The sequence below is a fragment of the Cotesia glomerata genome, linkage group LG6 (assembly GCF_020080835.1).
Source record: "Cotesia glomerata isolate CgM1 linkage group LG6, MPM_Cglom_v2.3, whole genome shotgun sequence".
NCBI classification, from domain to species: Eukaryota; Metazoa; Arthropoda; class Insecta; order Hymenoptera; family Braconidae; genus Cotesia; species Cotesia glomerata.
In genome coordinates this window covers 5,265,454-5,293,444 of record NC_058163.1, presented here as the reverse complement: position 1 = coordinate 5,293,444, position 27,991 = coordinate 5,265,454, and the positions used below count along the sequence as shown (strand labels likewise).

Genomic DNA, 27,991 nt, shown 5'->3' with positions numbered 1-27,991 from the left:
TCAATAATCACTAGTAATATTGGTAACACGTGACTAGTGACACATGCGCAAATGTTAATTCAGTTGTCCCGCCATTCTAAGAGCACAGTAGCTGTAGATAAATGATAGATATAAGTATAGTACATGTCATGTAATGTATGTACAGAAATCATCACATGTAAGCGCTTTATAGCGAAGCCGGTGCTTGTTTAATTATCGTTGTTCATAATATCGTTAATAATAAAAAACATGGAAGGTATGAAATTTAATAGCATCATATAATTATTCACAAACAATTATTTTATGTGTAATAGTATCATAATTTTAGCGATAAGTGAAAGTTTTATTTTATAGGTTATAACATTGAATTTTAATTAATATATTTAATTTATTTGTTTGTGACAGAAAAAACTGGAATTAATGATGCTTGGACATCTTTCAAAGAACTCCAAAATTTTATTGAACGCTATGTTGTATCTGCATCAACAACACATGATCCACAGTATCATGAATTCATGGAAACACTTAGAAATCATCGACAGAATTTTTTGACATTGATGAAAAATCAGGTAAGCAATTTTGTTAATTTCAAAAATTAGAAAATTCTTTAGTGATTTCTTATTTTTGGTTTTAGAGTTTTTAGTTTTAAAAGTAAAAAAATAATCAAGAAATTTTTATTTTTGATTTCTTATATTAATGTTAGGTGATAATTAATGCAAATTTATAAATCAAGCGACAAAATGATAGATTTTAATTTTAAAAAAAATTTTTCAAAGTTTTGGATTATACAAAATATTTCAATAAGAATTGATGTTGATAATCGAAAATATATTCATAAACAGATAAATTAAAGTAAAAAAAATTTGTTTAAAAAGTTTCATCATTAAAAGCTCTATAAAATAATAAATGAAATTTTTTAAATCTAGTTTTTTAGACCCCAATATATAAAAAAATTTCATTTGGAAAAAACTTGGCAAACTATAAGTGCATTTTTTAAAAAATATTTTTTAATTATAATTTAATAAATAAAAAAAAATAAAAAACGTTGACTAACTTTTGTATTATGCAAAAATTTTAATCAAAATACTAGATTGACATAATGATATTTAAATCAACAGACATTTTTCAAATTTTTAACAATTAAATAATTAAAGACTTTGAAGTTAACTGAAATTAGATATTTTTTTATAATTTTATTTCAAGAAATTATTATCAAAAAGATTTAATTAAAAAATTTCACATGTGAAAATTAAAAAAAATTATTAATGGAAACTTTTCAAGGCATTTTTATAATTGTACCTAATTGATTTGTTATAAAAATAAAAAAAACTAATAGTTGTCAATTAATTATTATAAATGCAAATTTATAAAAATATTTTTTTATCATAATTGATTTGTTATAAAAATTTCAAGAATTATCAGATGTCTGCTGATTGCAGTATCATTTGAAGATGTGAATAAAAGTTTTATGTCGTATTTTTACAAGTAAAAGTAATTTTTATTCACACCATTTTTACATTGCATTAATTGTGATTTCATAATACTGAAATTGTCAAATATCGTACAATTTTTAGGATTTTTCCTAACAATTGAATTAGCAAAAATTGAGAAAAAAAATAATACATAATGAAATTCAAAATTACTATAAATACAATTAAAAAAAAAAAATTAGTATATTTTTATTTGGTAATCGGAAAAAATAGACCGGAAATTTAGACCAGGAAAAAATTTTAAAGTTATGAAAAATTCATATTATTTCATTGAATTTATTATAAAATAAAAAAATTATTATAATAATAATTGTATCACACCCACAATTTTCCTGAAAAACAAGCACACCCAGAATGATTGCTCCATTTTTTATTATAAAAATATTATTATTATTATTATTATTATTATTATTATTATTATTATTATTATTATTGTGTTTAATATATGACTCGAATGATCCAATTCGTGAAGAATGTTCAATTTTTTTATTATTATTCTTTCACCATAATATTTTTCAGTATGAGATCTCATACCATCAGAAAATTCGTAGGTGAATTTTATTTCGACAATTTTTGTTAGAAAATGTGTGAAGATGTAATTTTTACTCAGTGTAACTTTTTTCGGTAAATGAAAAAATAATTCGGATAACCCAGACTAGGACTTGAATCTGGATCTTTTAAATAATTATTATTTTTATTTTATAATAATATCAATGAAATAATATAAATTTTTCAGAACTTTAAAATTTTTTCCGGGATTCTTTTTATTTATAGAACAATTAAAAAAAATAAAAAAGTAATTCCTTTATCTAAGCGTAAATTCCTAAATGCACTACCAGCAACAGTAGCCCATTACATTGCATTGTATTGTATTGTGTTTATTAATATGACAAGGCAATTAACCAAATGGCAAGAAATTTTACATAGTTGTTTGCAATAATAGCATACAAAATTAATTTAATTAATTTTTATATAATATAAGTGTAGATATGATATATTATAAAATACATTACAAGTTTACGGTGTAATTTATTTGACTACATAAATTTAATAATAAACTTAAAGTTTAGTGACTTTTGGATCTAGCTAAGATAATTGCACAGATTTACTAATTTGTAATACATAATATCAATAGTGACTAGACAAGCCAATTTAAAATAAGGAAGCTACTGAAAATCCAGTTCAAGTAGATAATCGAACATCTTTGCTTTAAATACTTCTAAACTACTAGCATTTACAATTTCTACAGTCAGATTTTTGCCATTGTGCTGTACTTGTAGCGCATTTAGAAATGTGAGCTTAAAAAATATTATTTAAATTTACTGCTGTAGATCCATCTCTAATAATCTAGCACAAATTAATACTTCCAATTTATTTCTGCCCATAATTCTAAAAAAACAATTTTTTCCAGCCGAAAGATGCAAAAAGTCGAGAAGAAATCCAAAAAGGAATAACCGAAAGCGTGACTTTGCCAGGCCTGGGAAATCACGTGCTCTCCAAGGAACTAGTAGATGAAACAATAATAATTTCCGACATGTACGACTTGAATGAATTTATAGCCCTGGACCTTCTCTGCACAGCTCAACTCCAAATGTCGAACCACCCAGGGTTAACCCGTGGCTTAACAGCGATTCTTCTGTACTATGACGGAAGAAAAGCACTAACGTCAGCTCTGAGAACTTTAGTGCATGCTCGTATAGGTCACAGTTGGGTTCTTGACACTCCAGTAGCGTTAACAAAAAAAATAACCGAGTACACAAACAAAATGCAAGAAGACGGTTTGTTGGACCGTGTATTGTCACTGCTAGAACAAATGGATCCAATAAAGGAGCAAGATCTTTTGCAGCAAAATCGCGCACTTGGAGGTCCTAAGCATCATCAGATGGTAATGAGACTGTACAATGACACACGACAAGACTTGGCGGACATACTTTACCTCTGGTCAGCTCAAACTTCACTACCAACTCAAATAACATTTAAATTATTGTCATTCTTGAGAAGACGTCAGCCAGAAACTGATGCTAGAAATGGCGGACCAGATAAAGTGACACTAGCTTTAATTATGGCGCTACTCAGCGCCATTAATTTAAGCTCACTTAATAACCGCGAAGACGGAGAAGTTATTGTTAAATCAGTGCCACTGGTTGCTGAACGTGGTGTGCTTGAGGAGTTATTTCAGGAATTAATGAACCCAAATGCAGCTTGGGAAAATTCTGGTCTCTGCGGTTTGATACAATTAGCACTGGCTGTTGCTGTTACAACGATAAAGTCAGCTTCTAATTTATCAATTGGCCAGAATATAAATCAAGAAGATGAAATTCTCGTTGAAGCAGCACTCTCTAACAAAGCATTCCACTGTTTAACCAACGTTATATTCAAAAATGAAGATATTCATTATGAAGAATTTTATGTACGATATTTTCATACATTAATTTCAGATTTCATAACTTTAATGCCAATGAAAGTTAAAGAATTGAGAAGCAAAGCTGATGAATTTATGAGATTCATAACAGCTTATCAGCAAGAAGGAGTAGAACCACCCGTAAATCCAGATGATCATTTTGAGTATTTAATGCTTACAGTATCAGAATTGTACAAAAAAGATCCACTAGAATTAAACTTAGTTTTAGAATACTGGTGTCAGAACGACAATGTTACCCACTTATCATCAAATGTCCACGTAACACGCTTACCAGCTCGTCAAGTAGCGCTCTTTAAATTCGTCCGTCTCGCTGGTGAAATCCTACCAGCAGGATTGTTTGTGCCTTATTTAAAAATGATAGCATCATTGGCATCATCACCCCAAGCAGCAAGACACGCCTTTAATTTCCTCAAACCCAATGGCTCTAGTGGCTCAACAATATCCTGGGACCATTTCTTCAACTCGCTCAACAGATACTACTACAATTTGCGTCAAGAATTGCCACCGAGTCAGGACACAATTTACCGGCAACACTGTCATCCAAAAGGAATCACACCACACGAAGTAAAAGGCCTAGAAGCGGTATTAAATGTAGTCCAAGTTGTTGCAAAGTACGATGAGATGTCTCGCATTGCCATTTGTGAGCATCCTGGTTGGAAAGTCATCCCAGCTTTGATAGGCCTTGTAGGCTGTGCGATGCCCATACCTCTCAAAGGCGTGCTAGTTCGCACGCTAGCTGCTCTTGCCAAATCACCCGAGAGTTCTAGTACTATTTGGCAGAGCCTAGAAGTCGCTCAAATCTTGTGCACCATTCCGACGACCAGCAGCTATCAGCCCCGAGGTGTCCAAACAGAGTTAGAAGAAATTGAATCGCGTAATGAAGAATATCCACTGACCCGAGCGATGCTTGAACTCTTGGATGCTCTGGTGGACTATCCGATTCCAAGGTTACTAGGTGTTGGTCAACGAAACCCAGGCTTTGACCCGTACTTGTATTTTACCATCAACACAGTCTTCCTCAGGTTCAATACACGCTCGTACAAAAATCCTAAAGAAAAGTGGCTGGTTGCCGATGCCTGTTTGAAGATCTTCAACAAGTTGATAGTACAATACGAGCCTAATGTTGAAGATTTCGTGGGTTGTCGTGTGGAATTACAAGGTGGTGATTCTACGCTAGTAAATCCTGAACCCGGGTATCATATAATGACTCAGCTGCATTCCAACTCTGAATTCCTGCATGTGATTCTCTATATTCTTGATGAAGGTCGCCATAATTTAGAAACTTATGACTACTTTCCGGGTAAAGAAAGCCTGGAGAACAGCACATTTAATTGCTTGAGAATCCTTGAACGTGGTTTAAGAATCCAGCATCAATATATGACCCAATTGGCTGTTGCAACGTCGAATAAAATCGTTACAGGTCTATCAAAGCTTTTGCTAGGCGTGAATCCCAGAACAGGAAAGCCAGACCACATGATCAACATCGCTATGTACGTGACTTTTAATTCCTGGTTGCCCAAGCACGCTTATACTGCTATTGGAATCATCCAAGGCGTAGCAAATGAACCAGGAGCTGACTCTGAATTGCTGTCTACCTTCACATCTACTTCTCAGATGACTCTAACAATCAGGCATGGCTTCGTCGAGTGTCTAGACATGGATCCAGTTGATCCAGGGACTCAAGAATTGGAAGAGAATTCTGCGCCTGGTAACTGCAAAGATAGAATTTTATTGTTATTAATGCAAAGTATTGTAAGACCCGCGCCGAATTTAGCTCACTATTTGCTAGGATTTGATATCACGAAGGACATTAAAAAAACTGTAATTCAGCAACCTGGGATCTTGGGATTCTCACGAACTTGCTTACACTCGATTCTTGGGATACTTGAACAGTCTCTTGAGCGAGGAAGAGATAAAATAACTGAAGCTTGTTATTGGTTCCTTCATACCTTGGCATCAAACAGCAAGACTTCTGTGCCAGTGTTGAGGTTTTTAAGGACTTCAACAAATCAAGATTTTGTCCAACGGCATTTATCAAAATTACCTTTTCAGGGTAAAAACCGTGCTACAGAACTGGCTTGTATGTCTTGGTTGTTGAAGTTAGCAGCTATTGAATTGCACGTGACCGGTGGAAATTTGCAAAATAGTCTAGTTCAGAGACTTGTTGGTAATCCAATGCAAGACCGTGAGCAGATTTTACCTCCTTCACAGAAATTATTAATGGACTTGCTTCACTACATTGACTTTGAGTTACAAATCGAGCCAACAAAATCTTGGGAATTTTTTGATCCTTCACAAGTTGAAATGGTCCTGGGTAAATGCAGTGTTCCAGTTGTTCAAAATGGTGGTCCTCAGTTGATTGATATTAGAAGATTACATTTGCTGATAAAAGAAGAACTTTCTGTGACGCAAAATAGCGCTACTGCAACTCAGCGTAAATTAATGCAACAAGAATTACAATCAATTTTAGCTTACGCGCTAAAACGAAATCAAACTAAAACATTGTCGTATGCAACTGTTAAATTCGTTGAAGGCTGGTGTCAAGCGACTGAAATTTTATTCTCAGTTGCTACATCCCAACACTTACCAACAAGTCAAAAGCAGAATATGTTGTTGAATTTAACGCATGATTTGTTGCAAAAAATGACATCATGCGAAGCATTGAATGAAATTAAAACTCTTGTTTCTGGAACAGTACTGATCCTTTTGGTTAATTTAAAGAATACATTTGCGGTAAACAATGAAGAAAGCTCGGAAATTTTGCTATCATCTTCACCATCATACGCCACGACAATGAAAATTATTCTCAGCCACATTCTTCAATGGATACTAAACTCCGGAGCATCATCGCAAAAAGTCCGTACTCATCTGTACGGTGCTCTGCTGAACTTCCTGTGTGTAGTCGGTCTAGAAAAATCAGAATTCTCAAACGAATCTTCAGACACAACTTACGTCAGCCAACTAGACAGTTCGCTTTACCGATCTCTGACAATCCACGAACGATCACATCGTTACGCGACAATTCAAGTGATCAACGGATTTGGTGACAAGTTAATGGACGTAATCTGCCACAACTGCTCCGGCGGGCATGACGTTTGTAAAATGCTTGCACTGTCTTGCCTCGATAAAATTCTCGAGTTGGATTGTGAGAATTCTTGGATCGTGTATCTGGCAAGTCGCGGGTACATGAAGCACATGATAGACAGTCTTTTGGAGTCTGATAATCTTCTGAGAAGCATGCTGCAACCAGACCCGGTAACTTTGCGTCCTCTGTATCTTTATGAAGCTAAAATGGCGACATTCTGTCGTATGGCTTCATCAAGACTAGGCGCTGAAAGTCTGCTTGAGAATAAAATTCTCTCCTGCTTGTCCAGTATAAGTGTATTCGATCAGCACCCAGATGTTCAAATAAGCTTCGAAACAAGTGACTCATTTTTGCCACCTATTGGACAACGGTACCAGCAGATTTTACTTCCAGCACTTTATTTATGCGATGCGCTACTAACGACCCTAGGCACGGAAAATCAATCATGTGCAATTCAAGTCTGTGGTTTTATTCAAAGTCATCGTGATACTGTTGAGATGATTTTACGTACGGCTGCTCTTAATACGAATAATTCATTTTTGAATCAAGTTGCTTGCTTGACTGGTGTTATTGCCAGGTCAGCTAACATTGATATGTACCAATTGGTTGAGCGAGAACTCATCAATATTGAAAACAAGGACAGCAATACTGAAAGCAACAACGGTATGAGAGAACTAAGAGCGCATTTGTTCAGATTGCAGAAATTGATGGTATCATTGCTGCCCAAATTCAACAACCAAACATTGATTTATCCTCATGACCAAGAAAGTGTTGTTCAGCAGCAATATTCTTCTGTTAAAATAGTCGCTAATGTTCTGCTTTATGCACGCAATCAGATGCAACACACTCGCATGGATCAAAAAATACGGAATCTGCTTTTTGAACCTTATTTAACCAAGACTCACAAAGACAGCAAACGGAATAATGATAGCTGTGGGGTTGGACTTGGTTCTATTCTTGATCAGCTTGTTTCTGCTACAACTCTACTGCACTCAGAATTGCCGCATTTGCGCAGCTTGCTGATGACTATCAGTGTTGTCAAGAACATGGGATCTACCGACTTGAAGAAATATTTGATTCCAGAAGAAATGGAATTAGATATGACTAAACAGAAGATTGTTGTGAGCAAGCGTTTGGAAAAAGCTGTTGATGAAAAACGGAAGAATATTAAATACTGTTCTATTATTGTTGAACATAGTTTGTATATAATTTGGAGTCATTTAGACTTTTATACTACTAGTTCAAGTTCTAAGTATAATAAAAGCCAATTTGTTGGATTAGATGATAATAATTTAGCTGTTTCGGGAGATATGTTGTCGGATTTAAAGCAAGGTCTTGTTAGTGTACTCAATGACAGTTTTATCACTCAAATTGTTGACTTGTCACAGCATGAATATTCAATGGTTGAACAAACTTTTGTTGAAGCATTAATCAGAAGGATAAAACGATTGTTACAATTTATTATTATTAAGTGAAATGTGTTTTTAAGTAATGCCTATTTGTATTCTTATTTTTATTAATAAAATAAGCATTGTTTATTTAAAATTTTGGGTAAGAATTTTTGTAAAATACAATTATTTCAATGAAAATAAAAAATAATGTGTGTTAATAAATAATGATAAAAAATATTTTTATACAAAATATTCTTCTTTTTTTAGCTTTAATTTTTATGAAATTTAACAACATTGAAAATATAGAAATAAAACTTTAATTAATATTTACGAGACTAAGTAAAATAAATATGAATTTTATAAAAAATGTAATAATTTTTTTAATAGTTTTTCATACAGCTCAATGGTAAAATATTGGTTTAATTTCATTTCAATTAAAACTAAGTGAATTTGTACTTATATACCATGAAAAAAAAAAAAAATAAATGAAAATTTAAACATTAGAAGAGTAAAAACTATGAAATTTTAATTTTTTAAGTAAATTTCACAAATGAAATTTGAAAAAAAAAAAATTTTTTATAATACGGTAAGGAAATTTAAAACAATCTATTAATTATAAATTTTCAACTATTCTTACATTTTAATTAAATTAAAATAAATTTTATTAATATTATTTTTTAAATGAAAATTTTTACTTATTTACATAATTAAAAAGGAAAAAAAAGTAAAACTTTTATAAAAAATATAAATACAAAATTGTAAGTATAAATAAATTAGGATTTAAAAAATAAAAATAAAACTTTAATTAATATTTATGAAACTAGTAAAATAAAAATAATTTTATCAAAAATGAAATAATTTTTTTAATAGTTTTTCATACAACTCAATGGTAAAATATTGTTTTAATTTAATTTCAATAAAAACTAAGTGAATTTGTACTTATATACTATGAAAAATAAATAATAAAAAATTTAAGGATCAAAAGTGTGAAAAATATGAAACTTCAATTTTTTAAGTAAATTTCATAATTGAAATTTGAAAAAAAAAATTTTTTATGATACGGTAAGAAAATTTAAAACTATACATTATTGATAAATTTTTAACTACTTTCACATTTTAATTATATTAAAATAAATTTTATTAATATTATTTTTTAAATGAAAATTTTTGGTAAATATTTACAAGTGGGGTCAAACATTTTAATTTTCATTTTTTAAACGAAATTTTTATTAGATTTTATAGATCTATTTTTTTATCAAAAATACATAAAAAAATGAACAATTAAAAAAAAAATTAATTATCACAATTTTAACAAATTTTCAAAAAAATTTATAAATTTTTTAGAAAATTATGAAATTCAACTTTTTTTTTCAATTATACGTTTTTTTATGTAATTTTCAAAAAAAAATATATCAAAAAAATATAAAATAGAATTTTTATCCAAAAACATGAGAGCCAAAATTTTTGCCAACTTTTGAAGGCAAAAAAGCTATCGAAATCTTTATTTTTTTCTTTCACATTATTTAAAAAAAAAATTTGAAATTGTTAATTTTTCACCTAGTTATGGCCCTAAATGGGGTTGACCCCACTTGTAAATAATTACCGAAAATTTTTAACTTATTTACATACTTAAAAAGAAAAAAGTAGTAAAAATTTTATAAAAAATATAAATACAAAATTGTAGGTATAAATAAATTAGAATTTTAAAAAATTGCTCGTTTTAAATATTTTTTTTTTAAATTACAATAAATAAAAAATTTATTATTTAGTAATAACAGCCTCATCCCACGGTCCATAAATATTATCTTTATATTTCTGCCATCTGACATACAACAATGGACAGATGACAGAAATAAAAATAGTAACAATGATAAACACATAAGATAATATTGTTGATACATTAATTAAATAATACAACGTTATTAAAGTTAATACTAATGATATTGCAATATTGTTATTTTGTTTGATAGACAATAAAAATGGCAATAAAACAAAACACTGTACAGCAACAGTGAGAAGAGAAAATGCATGAAGAGATGATACCAAACGTGAAGCTAGCATCAATGATCCAAAAATCGATGATGTTATTGACAGAGAATCAGATAATGATACTGGTGGTGAACCGTATTTACTAAATACCAAATGAATGAAAAACATAAATATTGTCATCGCGTAAATAGTATCTGTGCTTACGGTTTCGGTTAATGTTTTCAACACCGGAGATAAAATGTAACCGAATACTAGATATATTAATGCTGTACGAGAATCTTTAGATATTTTTTCAGTGATATTAGGAAATTTTTTAATGTAAAGCAAGTAACCGACCATTGTTAATAATGAACTGTAAACAAATATAGTATTTGGAGTTGCCCATTCGCTTTTTAACCAAATGAATACTATTACAAATAAAATTACAATACTCAATTGTATTGATATACTAGCACCTAGTAGCAATGCTTCTTTTGTGGTTACATTATTCGGGTTTATATTTTTACGAAGGTCATGTAAAAATGAACTGTCGGTGTAATTATCGGGTAGTCCATGATTTTCGTATAAATTTTTTCTCCATGGCTTTGATGTTCGAAAATTATGATGATGAGTCATAGACTTCATTTTAAGACTTCTTGTTTCAACCTATTGCAAAAGAAAATTATTTTATTAGTAATTTTTAATAAATTATATGATCTTGAAATTGAGACATTCGATAATTTTTTAACAAATAAATTATAGCAAGAAAAATTTATTTAAAAATTTTATGACAAATAATAGCAGATATTTGATAATTTCAAGAATTTTTTGTAACAAATAAATTATAAAAAAAAAATGACAGAAATTTAAAGAAATTAAAAATGCTATTTTTTTAACTAAATTTTTCGAAACAAATTTATTTGTTAAAAAAAAAAAAACTAAAAAATTATCAAGAGACTGCTAACTTTAATGTTGTAAAAATTTCATAATTAGAAGCTTTAAAAAATTACAAATGCAATTTTTTAAAAATAATTATTTAGAGCTAGTTTATTTAAAAAAAAAAAAATTGTCAAGTGTACTTATTTCAGTGTCATATAAATTATCTATAAAATAAAACTACTTAAATTTACTTGAAGTAACGTAAATAAAAATTACATTTCTTACTCATCTTTTTTTTAATTATTTCAAATTGAAAAATTTTTCTCTATTGCTGGTAAATGTTCATTTTTTTTATGAATTTTATTATTTATAAAACTGTCAGGTGTCAACTCAATTGAGGTTATGCTCATTGTGTTTGTTGATGTTAACAAATATTTTGCAGGTGTTCCATGCTTCCATGCGCTAAATGTTAGTCAATTGAAGTTTCATATTTTAATCTAAAATTTGATAAATTAAACATAATTTAAGGAGTAAAATTAAAAAAAAATTAAGGTTGCACGGACAGTACCCCGTAAGTCATAATAGAATCTAAATTTTTTTTTCATTAAAATTAAAAATTTGAATATGAAAATTCATTACAATAATTAAACCGTTATCTAACATTATTATTAATTAAAATAATTTAATAATTTAATTAACAAAAACAATAAATAGTCAACGTTTGAGTCAAGTATTTTTTCACAAAATGTAGACCTGGCAACACTGCGCTTAACAGCTGTTTATATTTATCCCACAGTGTAGTGTTAAGTTGAAAAACATAACCCGCAAAAATACATAGGAATTATTCAAATTCAAAATTCGCGCGTTATATTCTGTGCAATGTTGCCACACAGCGCTGAATCACGTGGTTTATTTATTTTTAAATATGTAGGACTGAAATTTTCGTGAATTTCTCATCTTTTGCATTCAAATATCTTTAAAAGCCTTCGTCAAAAAATTTTCATTTTATTTTCGACGTATTCTACGAAAGTTGATTGACTGAAAAAGAAGTTTTTTGTTTTATAATCTTCCTATGAGGTAGTTACATAAATCGATATATGTGCAATCCGCCAATAGTCTCTGTAGGCTACATGTTAAATGTTAAAAAAGTCTGTCTGAGAAAAGTGGATGGTGGAAGGGGCCCGGTAGCTTAACTGGTAGAGCTCCTGACATATATGTTATCAGGGAGATCCAGGTTCGATTCCTGGCTTGGCAACCAACCCCATTTATTTTTTCGACAGTTGTCTTTACTCTCATTCAAAATAATTTCTTTCATTCCTTTCAATTAATTAACATCTTTAGTACTCGAATGGATACTACAAGCTTACAGCTTTACTAGTATTCAAGTTTGATGGATTTCCATCGAACTTATATACAGAGAGGATATCTCTCAACCAATAAGGGAAGATGGAAGTATCCATCTCTTGACTTGAACAACATTTACTAGTTATTTGACCTAGACGGCATGAAAAAACACTCGTTATTTAACAATCTTATTTTTGTTTAGTTACATATGGTTTTGTATTATTCTTTGTTACTTTAGAACAAGGGTCTATTGAATTTCACACGTGTCTTTTACGACTTTTTCTCATAGGGTTTTAAGTACCATGTGGCGAGAAATAGTCTTTAAGGACGTTCCCAAGTAGCAGTTGTGCTCAACTTTAAAAACGGTCTCCCCATATAAATCATACTATAAATGCAACAACAAAAAGTTGCGATCCACTGTACATTTTCAGTGGCGCGAACGTGCGCAGAAGTCCAAAAATATACCCATTGCGTCGTTTTTCCGATCTGGCAACATTGTAATCTCTTTCTGTATATTTTTATTTATATTTGAGCCGAGTGTAATAGAGTTTGAATATTTTAAGGTTACTTTTATTTTGAAGAGAAATTAATAAAAAACAATTTATTAATAATGACTTAATAATGATAAAGAAATTAAAATCACCAAAAAAAAAATTAAAAAAAAACTTGTCTAAAAAATAATATATTTCTAAAATGTTTCATATTATGTTAGTAAATGAAACAAGAGTTTTATACAAACTATATTGTTAATTATATTTTTGAATCTATAATTATTAATAATGTTAACATATGGAGTATTAATGTTGAAAAAATAATTCATAATAAATATTCCAGAGATTTACGAAATCACATTTTTTTACAACATCCTACAGTTAACCTATTTGTGAGCAACTCGCATTTATTTACAACTGCTGCGCCTTAAGGGTATTTAAAACTTCCCTTAACTAACGCAGCGTTGCCAAGCCACCATCTCTTTGATCGAGTAATGAAAAAAAGTGAAGAAAGTAACTCACTTTCAACATTTTTATAACTAAATGAATACCGCTCCTTTTTGTTATGTTTTGAGAAATATGTTTATTATATGTTCAATTAACAATTTTCAGTTTTTTATAAAAATTCTAAGAAAATTACTGTAGTTATTTAAAAAAAAAGTGCGCTACAATGAGGGTTAGGATAGGGATCACATGTTAAATATGTGATTTTAAACTTTCGATTATTCAAAATTTAGCACCGCAAGAAGGGTTTTAAAAAATTTCTACGTATAAAGGACACTTATAAGTATCTGGATTCAAAATTTGAACGATATTCCAAGAAAAGTGTTTTCCTTGGGAACGTCCTTAAATTATTCAAGTAATTTTATGGGTTCTGAGAATTCGGTTACAATGTCCTTTTGTACCGAAATATGTTATTTTATTTTCTTTTGTAAATAAAACAGAGTTAACTAAAAGATGTTTATTACAACTGGTAAGAGTAAAAGCATTAAATAAATGATTTGAATATTTACTTCGAATATAAAATTTAACTAATTTTAATCATTTAATATTTACTAATTTGAATATTTCATTTGAATTCGCGCTCTCATAATAGATAGCGCTCTAATAACAGGTAGCATCAAGTTGCGGTCAACTAGTCAGATCGGACAACATTTCAAATTATTAAGACTCTAGAAAATTTAAAATTCCGCTACATTCAAAGTTTATAAAATACATTAGCTTAAATAGAATAACAGCCGAAAACAATTTTGTAAATTATAAAACACCGGGTTATCGAATAAAAGTAAATATAAATCTTATATTCCTCAAAAGTTAAAATTAATTTTGATTTCGAAAGGGTTGTTCAGGACGTATATTCATCCGAATACTCACCTATCCGAATAATGATTCGGCCGAAAATTACTCATCCAAAAAATTGGAAATTTTTTTTAGATGGTCCACCTTTACAATCATGAAATTTGAGTGTTTTCCATACATGCTTGTAAATTAAAAATAAAATTAATTTTCAAAAATTAATTAATTTAAAATTAATTAAAAAATTTCTTAATCTAAATATAAAATTATTTACATTTTTCGGCTAAATGAGTGTTCGTCTGTTCATTCATTTTAGCGTATAAATTTTCGTTGTTATGTTTTTTAATTTATTGAGACTTTGTAACTTTGAAAGATTCTATTAATATAGCTTTAGATTTTTCTTTTATTTAAGATTATATTTTTCGGAATTTTAAAATTTGTACAATTAATTATTTTAAATTACATTTAATATTTACTTTCTAAGTTCTAGTAATTTATTAATTCGGAATGTTGTTAGTCTGACTAGTTGACTGCAACCTGTAGCATCACTGGATGCACTAGGTGCATCACACACGCATAGTATATTCAATTTATATGTGACAGTCGAAGCGACATCTACCTTCCAAGCATAAGCACCCGCTTAACTTTAATAGTCTAGGAGTGGGGAGGAGTGGGGTGTTTTGGATAGCAATAAGTAAAAAGATCAACAGTGTGTCAAGTATCAAGTGAAACTGAGTGGAACTAGATTGTAACAAATCTAAAATTTATAATATTTATTTATTAACAAAAAATTTAAAAAATAAAAAATTCTAAATAAAATACAAAATGTCAACCGAAAGTGATTCAGTTTATGGAACAACATTGTCCCAAGAATCGATGAAGGTGATTGCCGAGAGTATCGGCGTAGGTAACCTCCCTGATGAGGCGGCAAAAGATCTTGCTGAGGACGTCAGCTATAGACTTAAAGAAATTATTCAGGTATTACTTTAAAATTTAATTAACTTATTTATTTAATTCCAAAAATTCTTTTAAATAATGCATATTTTTTTATTAGTTAGCTTATTTTGCTATTTTTGTCAACATTTAACCTGTAAATTACAAATTCCTGAAATCAACAAACATCTGATATAGTTACGGATATCTCGAGTAGGAATGGAATTACGGCAAATAGACGCATATGAAATTATTTGGCGCGAAAAAATCTATACGTACAAAATTTTGAAAAATTTTTCAAAAATTTTTTATAACCAAAAATAATTTTTCGAAAGCTCTCAAAAAGTTCTGAATCATCTGAATTTCTCAAAAACTCGTTATTTTCAATTATTTATATGTACATTTTTTCGAATTGCGTTTTTTGTGTTGGGAGCTTTGGTTCAAAATAACTCCTTAAAAAATAATTTTATTCTTAAATAAAAAATTGCACATAGTTTTTCTAAAAATACACATGTACATTTTTTGATTTTTCTGAAATTTGAACATTTTCAAAGATATCCGCATCCAAAAATTTTTTTAAATTTTTGGATACGGATATGAATTTGAAAAAAAATTTTTTCAGGAAAAACAAAAAGTACTTGTGTAGTTATCAAAGAACTGTATGTACATTATTTTTCTTAGTAGTTTTTCCATTTTTTTAAAAAATATTTAAAATTTTGATTTTTTTTTAAATTTTTGTATAGAGTAAAAATTAAAAAAAAATTTTTTTTCGTTTAAATGAAATATGTACCTACTTATTTCTTAAAAATCTTCATGGACGTTTTCTAAAAACACCAACAATGCCTAATATCTATTGTTAATTATAAATAACATTAGTTTTTAAATTCTTAATTTAAAGAATCCACAGAGTGTGCCATAGAACTACTTGTTATTGCATATACACTTCTCACAAAAATTAAGGGACCAAAATTTTTGCTTCGAAAAGGTCACACTTTTTATTAAAATGAAAATAAATTTGAAGTCAATGAAAATCGGTGAGAAAATGAGTCACTACATTTTTGTATTTTCTGTACGATTATTGGTTGCTGAAATATCGATAATCAAAGACAAAATGATCATTTTCCATTCTAACAGCGATATCTCAGCGAGAAATGCTTGTGGCTGGACGTCTTTAAAAAGCAAATTGAAGCTAAACAAACAAGTTGTCTGATCCGCATGAAGAGGTTCATTTAAAAAATTTTTTCCGGAGCCCGTAAACTAAAAGAAAAAACCAAAACATTTCGGAAAATTTTTCTCGGTAGTTTTCTTAACATTACTCGAAAAAAAATGAAAAACAAAAATTTTGGAATTTAGACCCTAAAAATAAACACAGAGCTACAATTTCCTTTTTTTATTTACCGTACGACCATTTTTCGATAAATTACAGCCTGTTAAATTCCCCAAAATTTAGATATTTTTCTTGGTCCTTAATTTTTGTGAGAAGTGTATATGCAATAACAAGTAGTTCTATGGCACACTATGTGGATTCTTTAAATTAAGAATTTAAAACCACTAATGTTATTAATAATTACTAATAGATATTAGGCATTATTGGTGTTTTTAGGAAACGTACATGAAGATTTTTAAGAAATAAGTAGGTACATATTTCATTTAAACGAAAAAATTTTTTTCATTTTTATTCTAGACAAAAATTAAAAAAAATCGTAATTTTAAATATTTTTGAAAAAATGGAAAACTACTAAGAAAAATAATGTACATACGAAGCTTTTTGATACAGTACGTTTTTGTTTTTTCCTGAAAATTTTTTCAAATTCATATGTGGATCCAAAAATTAAAAAATTTTTGGATGCGGATATCTTTGAAAAATATTCAAATTTCAGAAAAATCAAAAAAGTACATGTGTATTTTAGAAAAAACTGTATTTCATAATTTTTATTTAAGAATAAAATTATTTTTAAGGAGTTATTTTGAACCAAAGCTCCCAGCACAAAAAACGCAATTCGAAAAAATGTACATATAGATAATTGAAAATAACGAGTTTTTGAGAAATTCGGATGATTCAGGACTTTTTGAGAGCTTTCCAAAAATTATTTTCGGTCATAAAAAATTTTTGAAATATTTTTCAAAATTTTAAAATTTTGTACATATAGATTTTTTCGCGCCAAATAATTTCATATGCGTCCATTTGCCGTAACTCCATTCCTACTCGAGATATCTGTAACTAAAAATCATTTTTGTCGGCTATGTGCTAACTTCAGGGTCATATCATTTTTAGGTTTTTTTTAAAAAATAAATTAGTGTGAAAAAAACGAAAAAATTGCTTTCGTATTTTTTATTTGACTTTTTTAATTTGTTTTTAATAAATAAATTTGCTTCGAAAAATTATTTCTTAAAAATTGCATTTTTTATTTTCTAAATGTCAATTTTTTTTTCTCATTTTCTTTAACATAATTTATTTGTTGAAAAAATTCTTAAAATTATAAAATATCTGCTAAATTAATTTTTATGAATTTATTTATTTAAAAATCTATAACATTGCCAGCTATCTGTTGAATTTATGTTAAAATTTATTGTCATTAATTACCTATCAAAAATATTTAATTTTTAGGATGCGGCAAAATTTATGAGACACGGAAAACGCCAAAAATTAACTACCCACGACATTGACAATGCTCTTAAAATAAAAAATATTGAGCCAACCTATGGATTCTTCGCCAAAGAGCATATCCCATTTCGGTTTGCGTCAGGTGGGGGGCGCGAACTGCATTTTGTGGAAGATAAAGAACTAGATTTGCAAGAGATGATATCGATGGCCAGTGGACCAGCATTGCCGAAACTACCACTGGATGTGACTTTGCGGGCCCATTGGCTCTGTATCGATGGAGTTCAACCAACAATTCCTGAAAATCCACCGCCTGTTTCAAAAGGTATGGATTTTAATTATATTATACTAGCAATCCTGCAGTCATTATGTGACTGCCGTGACTTATGAACTATAAAAAATTAAAATTTTGCTTTATTAAATAATGACTTTTGTTAAATTGCACTGTACTTTCTTAGATATTGAAGTTGACATCCTGATGTTACAATCAAGAAGTTTTCATTTGAGTACCCACATGCATTTTGATATATTTTTCATATATACATATATATGATATATATAAATATATGAAAAATTGATGTGGGTACTCAAATGAAAGGTCTCAATGAGTGTAACATCAGAATGAGCTTATATCTTAAAAAATGTCAATAGTTCACAAGATAAAAGGTAATTTATGAATTATGTATCTAGAGATAGAGCATTTTCGAATGCAGCCTAAATACTTATCATAATAACTTGACTATCAGTGAGAATTGTATGAAACTTTGAAAAGGCACAAATTCACGTCAAGACTTTTGCAATGACACTTAATTTCACTTAAAAAACAAATTTTATCATACGACTATCCTGGAAACAAAATTTTTCTTATTCTATTAGTAATATAGATTAGACACTTGATAATTTTTTAATTTTATTTAAAAAATAAATTTTTTCTGAAAAATTGCATTCATAATTTTTTTAAATTTCTACATGTCAATATTTATTTTTTCCATAATTTGTATGAAAAATTAATTTTGAAGATATTTGATAATTTTAAGAATTTTTGAAATAAATAAATTACGGCAAAACAAAATTTTACTAAATAATACTAGTAACCTGCAGACACTATGTGACTGCTAAGATTTGTGGATTATTAAATTTTGTCTTTAATGATTTCTTTGACATTTATGACACTATACATAGTTTTGATACTTTTTAAATAAATGTTAATTATAATAATGCTATCACAGGATCGATTAATAATACTTTAATAGACAAATGTGACAAAACAAATTTATAGAGCCAACAAACTAATAAAAACTACTCCAAAACGTGACATAAAAATGGACTACTAAAAATCTACAAAAATTAAAAGACATCAAATTCTTATCAAGACCTTTTCTGATGATACCAAATTAAACTATAAAATTCCTCTTAAAATAATAATATGCTCGTCACAAAGTTTCCTTACTTTCTCAATTATTTAAATCATAACTGACTATCGCTGAAAAATATCAAAACCAATTTACGATAAAGATATACCCTTTGAAAAATTTTCTTAGTCTCTTAATTATATAAATTAATTTTTGACATAACCACATTGACATGTACAAAACAAAATAAATAAATAAACAAATTTTGTTTATCGCGAAATTCAAATCTATTTCTAACTACTTCGAAAACTTATTATAATAAATTAACTATTTTAGAAAAGCATATAAAAAATTGAAAAGGTACAAATTCAGGTCTCGATCTTTCTAATAATAATTAATTTAATTTAAAAAACTCATTTTATCATATAAATACCCTAGAAACAAAAGTTTCTTTATTCTCTTAATTATATAGATTATAAAAAAATTAAATTAGAAAATTTCATAATGACACTGAAATTAGCACACTTGAAAATTTATTTATTTTTCTTGAAAAAATAAACAAGGTCTAGGAAAACTGTTTAAAAAAAAATTTTTCTCACTATAATTTATTTGTTAAAAATTATAAATAAATTTATAAAAATATTTTTTTTCAAGTAAAAAAAAAACAGGAATTTATTTTTATCAAAAAATAAATTATTGACTAATTTTTTTTCATAATAAATAACAATTGCTGAAAAGCATATGCAACATTAAAAAGGCACATCTCAACCTTTCCAATGATATTAAATTTAATTTAAAAACTCATTTTATCCCATAAAAACGCCAGAGATAAATTTTCCTTTATTTCTTAATTATATAGGTTAAAACTAGCAGACATCTGAACTGCTTTTTAGATTTTTCTTCACCAAAAAATAAAAAATTCTACGTGCAGAAAACTTACATAACTATGAATGCAATTTTTAACAATATTTTATTAGTATTAATTTATTTCGCAAATAAAACAAAGAAAAAATAGTGAGATGCTTGCTAATTATATTGCATAATTATTTTCAACAATTTTTTTCTTTATTATTGAGATAATTTTTGAATTTAACTAACTCTAAAAATACTTTTCAGAATCACAAAAACTTGAAAGTGTGGATCCAACAGCGAAGCTTGTTGCCAAGACAACGAACGTTGGTGTTGGAAAACCAGGAGGTGGAGGTAAAAGCCAAAAGCTGCGAAATGTTGAAACAGTTCATGTTAAACAATTGGCGACTCATGAGTTAAGTGTGGAGCAGCAGTTGTACTACAAAGAAATCACAGAAGCTTGTGTGGGTTCTGATGAAGCGCGTAGAGCTGAGGCCCTTCAATCGCTATCCGCAGATCCAGGACTCCATGAAATGCTGGCTAGGATGTGCACATTTATTGCCGAGGGTGTTCGAGTTAACGTAGTACAAAATAATCTGGCATTATTGATTTACCTGATGAGAATGGTTAAAGCGTTGCTCGATAATCCGAGTTTGTACTTGGAAAAATATCTTCATGAGCTCATACCATCTGTTGCTACGTGTATTGTCTCGAAGCAATTGTGCATGAGACCGGAGGCGGATAATCATTGGGCACTACGTGATTTTGCATCAAGATTGATGGGTCAGATATGTCGGAATTTTAACACTTCGACTAATAATGTTCAAACGCGTGTCACCAGAATGTTCAGTCACGCTTTAACGAAAAACAGTCAAGTAAGTATTAATAAGTCTAAAATTACTGACATGAAATGTGTCACTTAAGGTAGTTGTCATCGTACAATATTATCAAAAATTAGAGATTATATTTAGAAAATTTAGACTTTTTAAAAAATTTAGACTTTTCTGACGCTATGTTTTAACCACGACAACTACCTTAATTATAATTAATGTTTCTCGTTTATTCAAAACTTTATGTCATTATTAAAAAATAATAAATTTTTCAGACTCCGTTAGCATCACTTTATGGGGCAATAAGCGGTCTTTGTGAATTGGGCCCTGAAGTAATCAAATCTTTGGTGATACCAAAAATAAAATCTATTTCAGACCGTATTGAAAACTCTGCGGAAGGATTAACATCTAATATTGATAAAAATGCTGCTGGACATATTAAAACGGTTTTAATGGTAAGTTTTTTTTTTTTTTTATATATTTTTATATTTTGGTTAAAAATATCAATCATCGTCTGGTGTTTTAGATTTCTTTTTTTCAATCATTGTTTACTTTTACAGTTGTTTAATTTTTTTATATAAAAAATTAATAAATTGCCATTTTGAAAGTTTTTATTCTATTTCATGGTGGACCGTTAATAAAATGTCGCGTTACTAATGCCAAAAGGGTGTATAAAATTTTTTTTTTTTCAATCAATTTGAAAATATAATAAAGCAAAAATTTGATTAGAAAACGCAAAAAAAAGTTTTAAAGCTCAAAGTGCATATATATAAAAAAAAAGTCAAAATAGTTTCTAAGGACTACCTATAATATAGAAATCTTCGAAATCTAATGAAAACATTGATAGTTGGAAGCCAGCCTGAAAATATTGACAAATTCCAATTTTTTGAAATTTTCATTTTTGGTATTTTGTTGAAATTCATTGAAATAAATTAAAATAAAATTTTTAATTTCTGTTGAAAAAAAAATTGAATAGTTCAAAAAATTGGACTGTAATAGTATTGTAAGTTCTAATTCTAAAAATTAATTTTTCATCAGATGTCGACGTTTTGAGGTGCTTAAAAGATATTTTGACTATTTTTTTATATATTCTCTTTTAGCTTTAAAAATTTTGTTTGCGTTTTTTACCAAGTTGAACGATTTTTAGTTTTTTGTTTGTATTCTACGTGTAAAAATAAATAAATTAAGACAAAAAATTTAAAAAATTTTAATTGTTTGATTTTTTAAATTATTTTTTCAAAAAATAATTTCTTAAATTGTTTTACTTTTAATAAACAAAAAAAATACGTGATTGTTAAAAAAGAAAAAAATTGTAAATATTTTTATAGGCTTAAATATTATAGATAGATATAGATAGATAGATAGATAAAAAATTTATTTGGCTCTGGAACCTAAGCTCCCTCAAAGCCATCAATATTTAAATTACATTGGTTTACATAGGTTACAAGATTACTTAACTAATTAAAGGTTTACAATTAGATTTAATTTCAAATGTTATAAAATCCAAATAGATTATTTAATACAAACAAATAACTTAATTTAAAGTCATAATAATTCTACAAGAAAAAATATTTAAATACGATCCAAAATAAAGATTGCAATTGTTAATTGTCATGTTCAAAAAAGTGATTGAATCAAGCATTTTTAAATTCAACCAAATTATCTACAGCCACAGTCTCAGCTGGCAGTGCATTCCAGATACGTAAAACTAAACAATTATTTTCTTTTCTATATTTGATATCATGAATTAATTAATAATAGTTTTTTAAAAATATATTATCTCATTTACAGAAAACCGTCGCTCCAGTTTTGAAAACAATACGCTCACCACCAGACTTTGTGGAAGAATATAAACTCGACTACGGTTACATGGGTCCAATGTTATGTTCAGCTGTTGCAAAAGCACGTACGCAACCTCTGACAGCAGTAACTCCAACAGCCGTTAGTTTAACAACTAATCAGCAACAAAATCCCACTATAAGCAGCAAGAGTTTAATTCAAAGCGGTAATTCTTTTTATTAAATTGATGCTGTAAAATTTTTTACACATTCTTGAAAATTGATCATAGAAAACTGATTAACGTTAAACATGTGAATAAATATAAATTATTTTATAGAGCATATCTCAGTGACAAATCCAAGCCCAAGTCAGCAACGAACAATAGTAGTTGGTCCGGGTAGAAATCCGACGGTCTCTTCAACGCCTGTTGGACAAAAATATGTTATTCTACAATCGAGATCTCAAACACCAACAAGTACCACTATTCAACAACAGCAGCATCAACAGCAACAACCACAGCAATCTCAGCCCGGCCAACAACAGTCGCCTCAACAAATAAAAGTTATGTCAACTAGTATTCAGCAAAAATCCCAGATACAACCTAATAGTTCTAAATTGGTTGTTGTTTGTATGGCTAATACCAGCCATGTAAGTACTCCAACTGTTTCACAAGTTTCATCAGTCAGCACGAATCCGCCCAACGTTTTGATAACGCAAACAAGTACTGATCAGCCACTCAGCCCTTTTGATGATCACTCGTTAATGTGATTTATAAAAAAATCAAATATATTGAATTTTATTTTATTATGTTAGTTATTATTTTATTAATAATCAACTTGTACAAATATTTATAATTTTAAGTACAGATGTAATAAATTTTTTAAAAATTTTGGTCATGATATTAGTATACAATATTGTGTATTTATTTCAGTACTTTTTAATGCTTTTGTGCTTTTTTTTTTTTTAATTGAAGGCAAATTTTAATTGTAAATGAAAAGAAGTAGATTTTCTATCTTAAGAATATTTCTCATCTATTTTTCTTTTTACGCTCATCGAGAGCCACTGTACTGTCTTTGTTGCAATATTTCATAGAATATATAGTATACTAGCTGACCCGGTGAACTTCGTGTCACTTACAATATATTTTATTACACCTTTCGAACAGCGATTATCAATCTCAGCTCTAATCTACTTCGATAAAGAATAGGTAAATACTGGCTGCATGAAGTGCGGTTAGAATTTTGTCAAGTTATTAAATGAAACTCGCTTCTCATTATCGCCTGAAAATCAAGATCCCAAAAAATGAGCACTGAATTTATGAATCCCAAAAAATAAAAAAAAATTGAAATTAATTTATTATTCAATATTTTTTGGACATGATCTCAAAGTCATCCTTAACGCATGGAAAATAAAAAAAAAATTGAAATTAATTTATTATTCAATATTTCCACGTGATGCATTCAAGTTTTAATCCTCAAAATTACAGTACTATGTATCTGCATAACTTTACCTTATTTAAAAATTGCAAAAAACGAAAAAAAATTTTTTTTTGAAATTAAAAAATTGATATTTTTGAAAAAAAAAACACCCTTCTAAAAATTTCAGAATTTTTTAAGATGAATACTATGTCTTATACAAAAAAAATTGAGCTAAAATTTTAACTTCGATCGTCATTTTTAACGATTTTCAAAAATTCAAAATTTGGCATTTTTGAAATTTTTTTTTCAATAACCCTAAGTGTCCCCTTTTAAACAAACAAAAGGCCATTCCTATATCTACAATAGCGTTCGAGATATTACAAAAACAAAATTGAAAAACTGAAAAAATTGCGAAATTTTGAATTTGCATATCTTTTGAAAAAAATTTTTTTATTGTTTTTCCTTTGGCAGAACTTCGTTTTATGATAAACGAAAACTTCTGATAAAAATTTGTCCAAATCGAAAGAGATCGATTCCAACTATTTGTCGATCTGACATGGAATGACATGGAATGACCCAATTGCCAACTATTTCTTTAAATTTCGAAATTTAGTCATTTTTAAATGGCTGTAACTAGTCTTTTTGTAGAGATAATCATACTTTGTCTTAGAGTTTTGTAAAGCTCAAAGACTCTACTTTAAGAATATAAAATCGTTTTTTGTTAAAAATTGCGTAAATTATGTGTAAATTCAATTTAAAACAAAAAAGAATTTTTCCCATGTTAATTAAATGGGAAACTAAAATAAAAAAAGCGACCCCTTAGAGTTGAGCTATAGGGCTCATGTTTAGTGAGGATTTTTTTTAAATCAAATAGAAACATTTGAGAGGGTAAGAGTTAAAAAAAAAAAATTAAAAAGTTTTTTTGAATCACCCTAATAGATAGATATGGTAACATTTGCAGAGCATAAAATTGTCTGAAATGTAATTTTTATAGTTTCACACTACTTAGAAAGGCTTAAGTGATGTTTGAAACTGTAATAAATCGTAGAAATTAACTCAATTTTCATGCAAGAGTTTAGTTAATCTGAGAGTAAATTTTTTTTTTTTTTTATTGAGAAATAATATAATTTTGAGCCAAGTGTACCAAATTAAAAGTAAACATTTTCTTAGCCGTTTTTTCAATAATTGTTTACAAATTAATTAATGCAATTAAAAAATTATTCTATGAAATTATTTCAAAATCAACGTGTTCATGACAAACAAGAATTCAAGTCGATAATTGTAATTTATATTTCTTCTATCCCATAATAAAATTGAGATGAAATGTATGTGAAACCAATTTATTCGTAATGTGATTGGTTGAAAATAATTATTCTCATTCTGATTGGTTGAAAGTGAATATAATATACATAAACTACATATAAATATATCATGACCATAAATATGAGGCGCGCGCTTGGGCGCGCAAATTTTAATTCTAGTCCCATAATATAATTGAGATGAAATGTATGTGAAACCAATCTATTCGTGATGTGATTGGTCGAATATATCATATGCATGAAAATATATGCAAACTCTATAGTCAAGGCGCGGCTTGCGCGCGCAAATTAAATTCTAATAATTTTAAATGTTTAATAGTGTTTTCATAACTCATTAGTGTTGATTGCCTTTATTTTATGCATGAGCGCAATCGTGGAATCGAAACTTCAACAATAAAAGCAAGAATTGATATCGATAAAGAAATAACCAAAAATAAAAAAGTCGAATATAAATCTGACATAACAATTGGTCGATACTGAATGAATATTTCATTTTCCCTAAAGTTTAGTACTCTTAGTAGTTTACTGTTTGCACGATTGTCCCAATAATGCAAAAAACCCCCTTTAGATAATTGTGACATGATATGGTCAACTCGAGATTTAAGAGGCCAGTCATTCCGAATTACGAAACTACAAAATTGTTGACTACCATGTAAAAATACACGTAAATTATTATCTATAACTTCCTGTCCATGGATTGCATTCGTTAGACATGCTTTCCGAGAGTTATTACTGCGATAAATATTTCTACAAACATAACTATTTCCAAACTGGACATATTTTTTCTGAGCATCTGTCCACAAATTAACTCCGAAAATTTTTTGAAAATGTGGTTGCATATAAATAGTATATTTTGAATTTTGTTAGTCGGTGATACTATTTATTTCTTCCCGGTATAATTTTGTTGATTATACTGACATATGGCCTTGATAAATATTATTCATAAACATAACAAAAACCAGGATAAAAACCACGAAAATTTTTAGCGAACTTTTGTGGAATTTTAAAAGAATACTTGTACTTAATATTAATCGCAGAATTTCGAGTAACCCTGATCCAATTGAGGGCCTTTTACGGAGTTTCAATACAATCCACGTTATTGCAAAAACAATAACAGTAAGAATAATTACTTCAATACTAAAAACAGATTCCATTTTATCTAAAGAAAAAGGAACTTTATTGTGATGGGTGACTATTAAAAAAAATTGTCGGGAATTCTTGGATAAAGATAGTCAACAGTATCATCTGTGAAAGTGAAGTACATTAAGGAAATGTCATATATACCATTGATCATATCGTTGAGCAATTTTTCGCGGGTTTGAATTATAGGGCCTTTCACCTTTGTGGAATCAGAGTAATAAATTATAGGTCTTACGTTTAAAATAGAGAAAATTTCTTTAAACATAGTTCTCTTCATGTATGGCATTTGATGTTTTATCGAGTTGACATCGTAAGCCACTTGTACCGTACAGCGAAAAATGGTTTATAGCAATGACTTTAGATCCATTAAGAAGTTTTGTTTTATCAAAAACAACTCACTGCAACCAGGTCGATCTTATTAAAAATTGAAGATTAAATTAACCGTTTAGTCTATTTTTGAGATCTTACAAATTTTTCTGTGGAACGAATTTTGATTGATATACCTGATGAGTCCAACTTCTTAAACAGTGTCCATTGCTGACCTTTTTATTAAATATAGTGTTCACATGTTGCCATGGGTGTGGTGCATAATTAGCGTAGGGATTGTACGTATACAATGTAACAGTTTTATTAGTGTCACGACAAATAAAAGGGATGACAGTAAATTCATTTTCCACATGACCTGAAGAATTTTCCAAGCATCATTATTACAGTTTCGAGAAACTTCTACGATGAAAAAATAAGATTTGATATTCCACCACGGCAAAGATTTTATTTTTTTGAGGACTGTTCGAAGTTCGTTAGTAGACAGAATGTATGTTAGGAATTTTGGTAAAAAAATTACACTATCATTACTGATTCCAAAGTTCTTGGCGATTGAAATTGTTGGTATGATTTTTTTGGACCATAATGATTCACCGATAACATTTCTGATGTCATTCGATACAACTGGATTCAATTTTTCAGAAATGCACGATTCCATTGATATTGATTTCTATTATTAACGGAAAGTTAAATTATAATTGAAAGCAATAACTTTAACAATTTAATGAAAGAATTTCTTTCTTCTATTTTACTTACAATTTTCCGATAAGTTAGTGCGAAGTTTTTGAATTGGAATAATTCACTGTGTGTCCAAGGTATTATAAATGAAAGGGAAAGTATAAGTAAGTGTCTAAAAACTTCATCGTGATGTTTAAAAATTTTTATCACGACCACAAAATTAAATACCTACAAACAAAATGACCACGTTCATGTAAAGAAGAGATAAAAATAAATTTGGCAGGTTCTTCTAAATTTTTTCGTAGCTTTATTAAGTTGATTGAAGTTTTTAATTCCAAGTACGATCGACGACTGATTTCTTTTGATAATCATGCTTTATAACCACATAGAACTCACATGAATTTTTATAAATTTGCAAGTGC

General features: G+C 28.6%; 3 protein-coding genes across 4 annotated transcripts; 2 read left to right on the top strand and 1 right to left on the bottom strand.

Moving 5' to 3' along the window:
- Nucleotides 1-80: 80 nt before the first annotated feature.
- On the top strand, nucleotides 81-8,869 carry LOC123266450 (nuclear pore complex protein Nup205). Its single transcript, XM_044730676.1, has 3 exons — nucleotides 81-235; nucleotides 385-548; nucleotides 2,881-8,869. The coding sequence occupies exons 1-3, from the start codon at nucleotides 229-231 to the stop codon at nucleotides 8,449-8,451; spliced, it is 5,742 nt and encodes a 1,913-aa protein (XP_044586611.1). The 5' UTR covers nucleotides 81-228; the 3' UTR covers nucleotides 8,452-8,869.
- A 1,209-nt stretch (nucleotides 8,870-10,078) lies between these two features.
- LOC123266452 (phosphatidylinositol N-acetylglucosaminyltransferase subunit C) lies at nucleotides 10,079-11,784 on the bottom strand. Of its 2 annotated transcripts, none has more exons than XM_044730680.1 (2): nucleotides 11,491-11,784; nucleotides 10,079-11,001 (listed from the first exon to the last, which is right to left on the bottom strand). In XM_044730680.1, the coding sequence occupies exon 2, from the start codon at nucleotides 10,978-10,980 to the stop codon at nucleotides 10,129-10,131; it is 852 nt and encodes a 283-aa protein (XP_044586615.1). In that variant the 5' UTR covers nucleotides 10,981-11,001; nucleotides 11,491-11,784; the 3' UTR covers nucleotides 10,079-10,128. The 2 variants fall into 2 exon arrangements, with proteins under 2 accessions (XP_044586615.1, XP_044586614.1); XM_044730679.1 differs by having other exon boundaries at nucleotides 11,500-11,783.
- Nucleotides 11,785-15,051: 3,267 nt separating this feature from the next.
- On the top strand, nucleotides 15,052-23,520 carry LOC123266451 (transcription initiation factor TFIID subunit 6-like). The gene is made up of 6 exons (XM_044730678.1): nucleotides 15,052-15,323; nucleotides 17,887-18,205; nucleotides 20,349-20,956; nucleotides 21,187-21,366; nucleotides 22,703-22,916; nucleotides 23,028-23,520. The coding sequence occupies exons 1-6, from the start codon at nucleotides 15,171-15,173 to the stop codon at nucleotides 23,456-23,458; spliced, it is 1,905 nt and encodes a 634-aa protein (XP_044586613.1). The 5' UTR covers nucleotides 15,052-15,170; the 3' UTR covers nucleotides 23,459-23,520.
- Nucleotides 23,521-27,991: the final 4,471 nt, after the last annotated feature.

Excerpts from the sequence above, each read along its gene's own strand:
- LOC123266450 (XM_044730676.1), top strand. Across the intron at positions 549-2,880 it reads TGACATTGATGAAAAATCAG|CCGAAAGATGCAAAAAGTCG; the intron begins GTAAGCAATTTT and ends AATTTTTTCCAG.
- LOC123266452 (XM_044730680.1), bottom strand. The coding sequence starts at position 10,980 with ATGAAGTCTATGACTCATCATCATAATTTTCGAACATCAAAGCCATGG.
- LOC123266451 (XM_044730678.1), top strand. The coding sequence starts at position 15,171 with ATGTCAACCGAAAGTGATTCAGTTTATGGAACAACATTGTCCCAAGAA. Across the intron at positions 20,957-21,186 it reads CTTTAACGAAAAACAGTCAA|ACTCCGTTAGCATCACTTTA; the intron begins GTAAGTATTAAT and ends TAAATTTTTCAG. Across the intron at positions 21,367-22,702 it reads ATATTAAAACGGTTTTAATG|AAAACCGTCGCTCCAGTTTT; the intron begins GTAAGTTTTTTT and ends TCTCATTTACAG.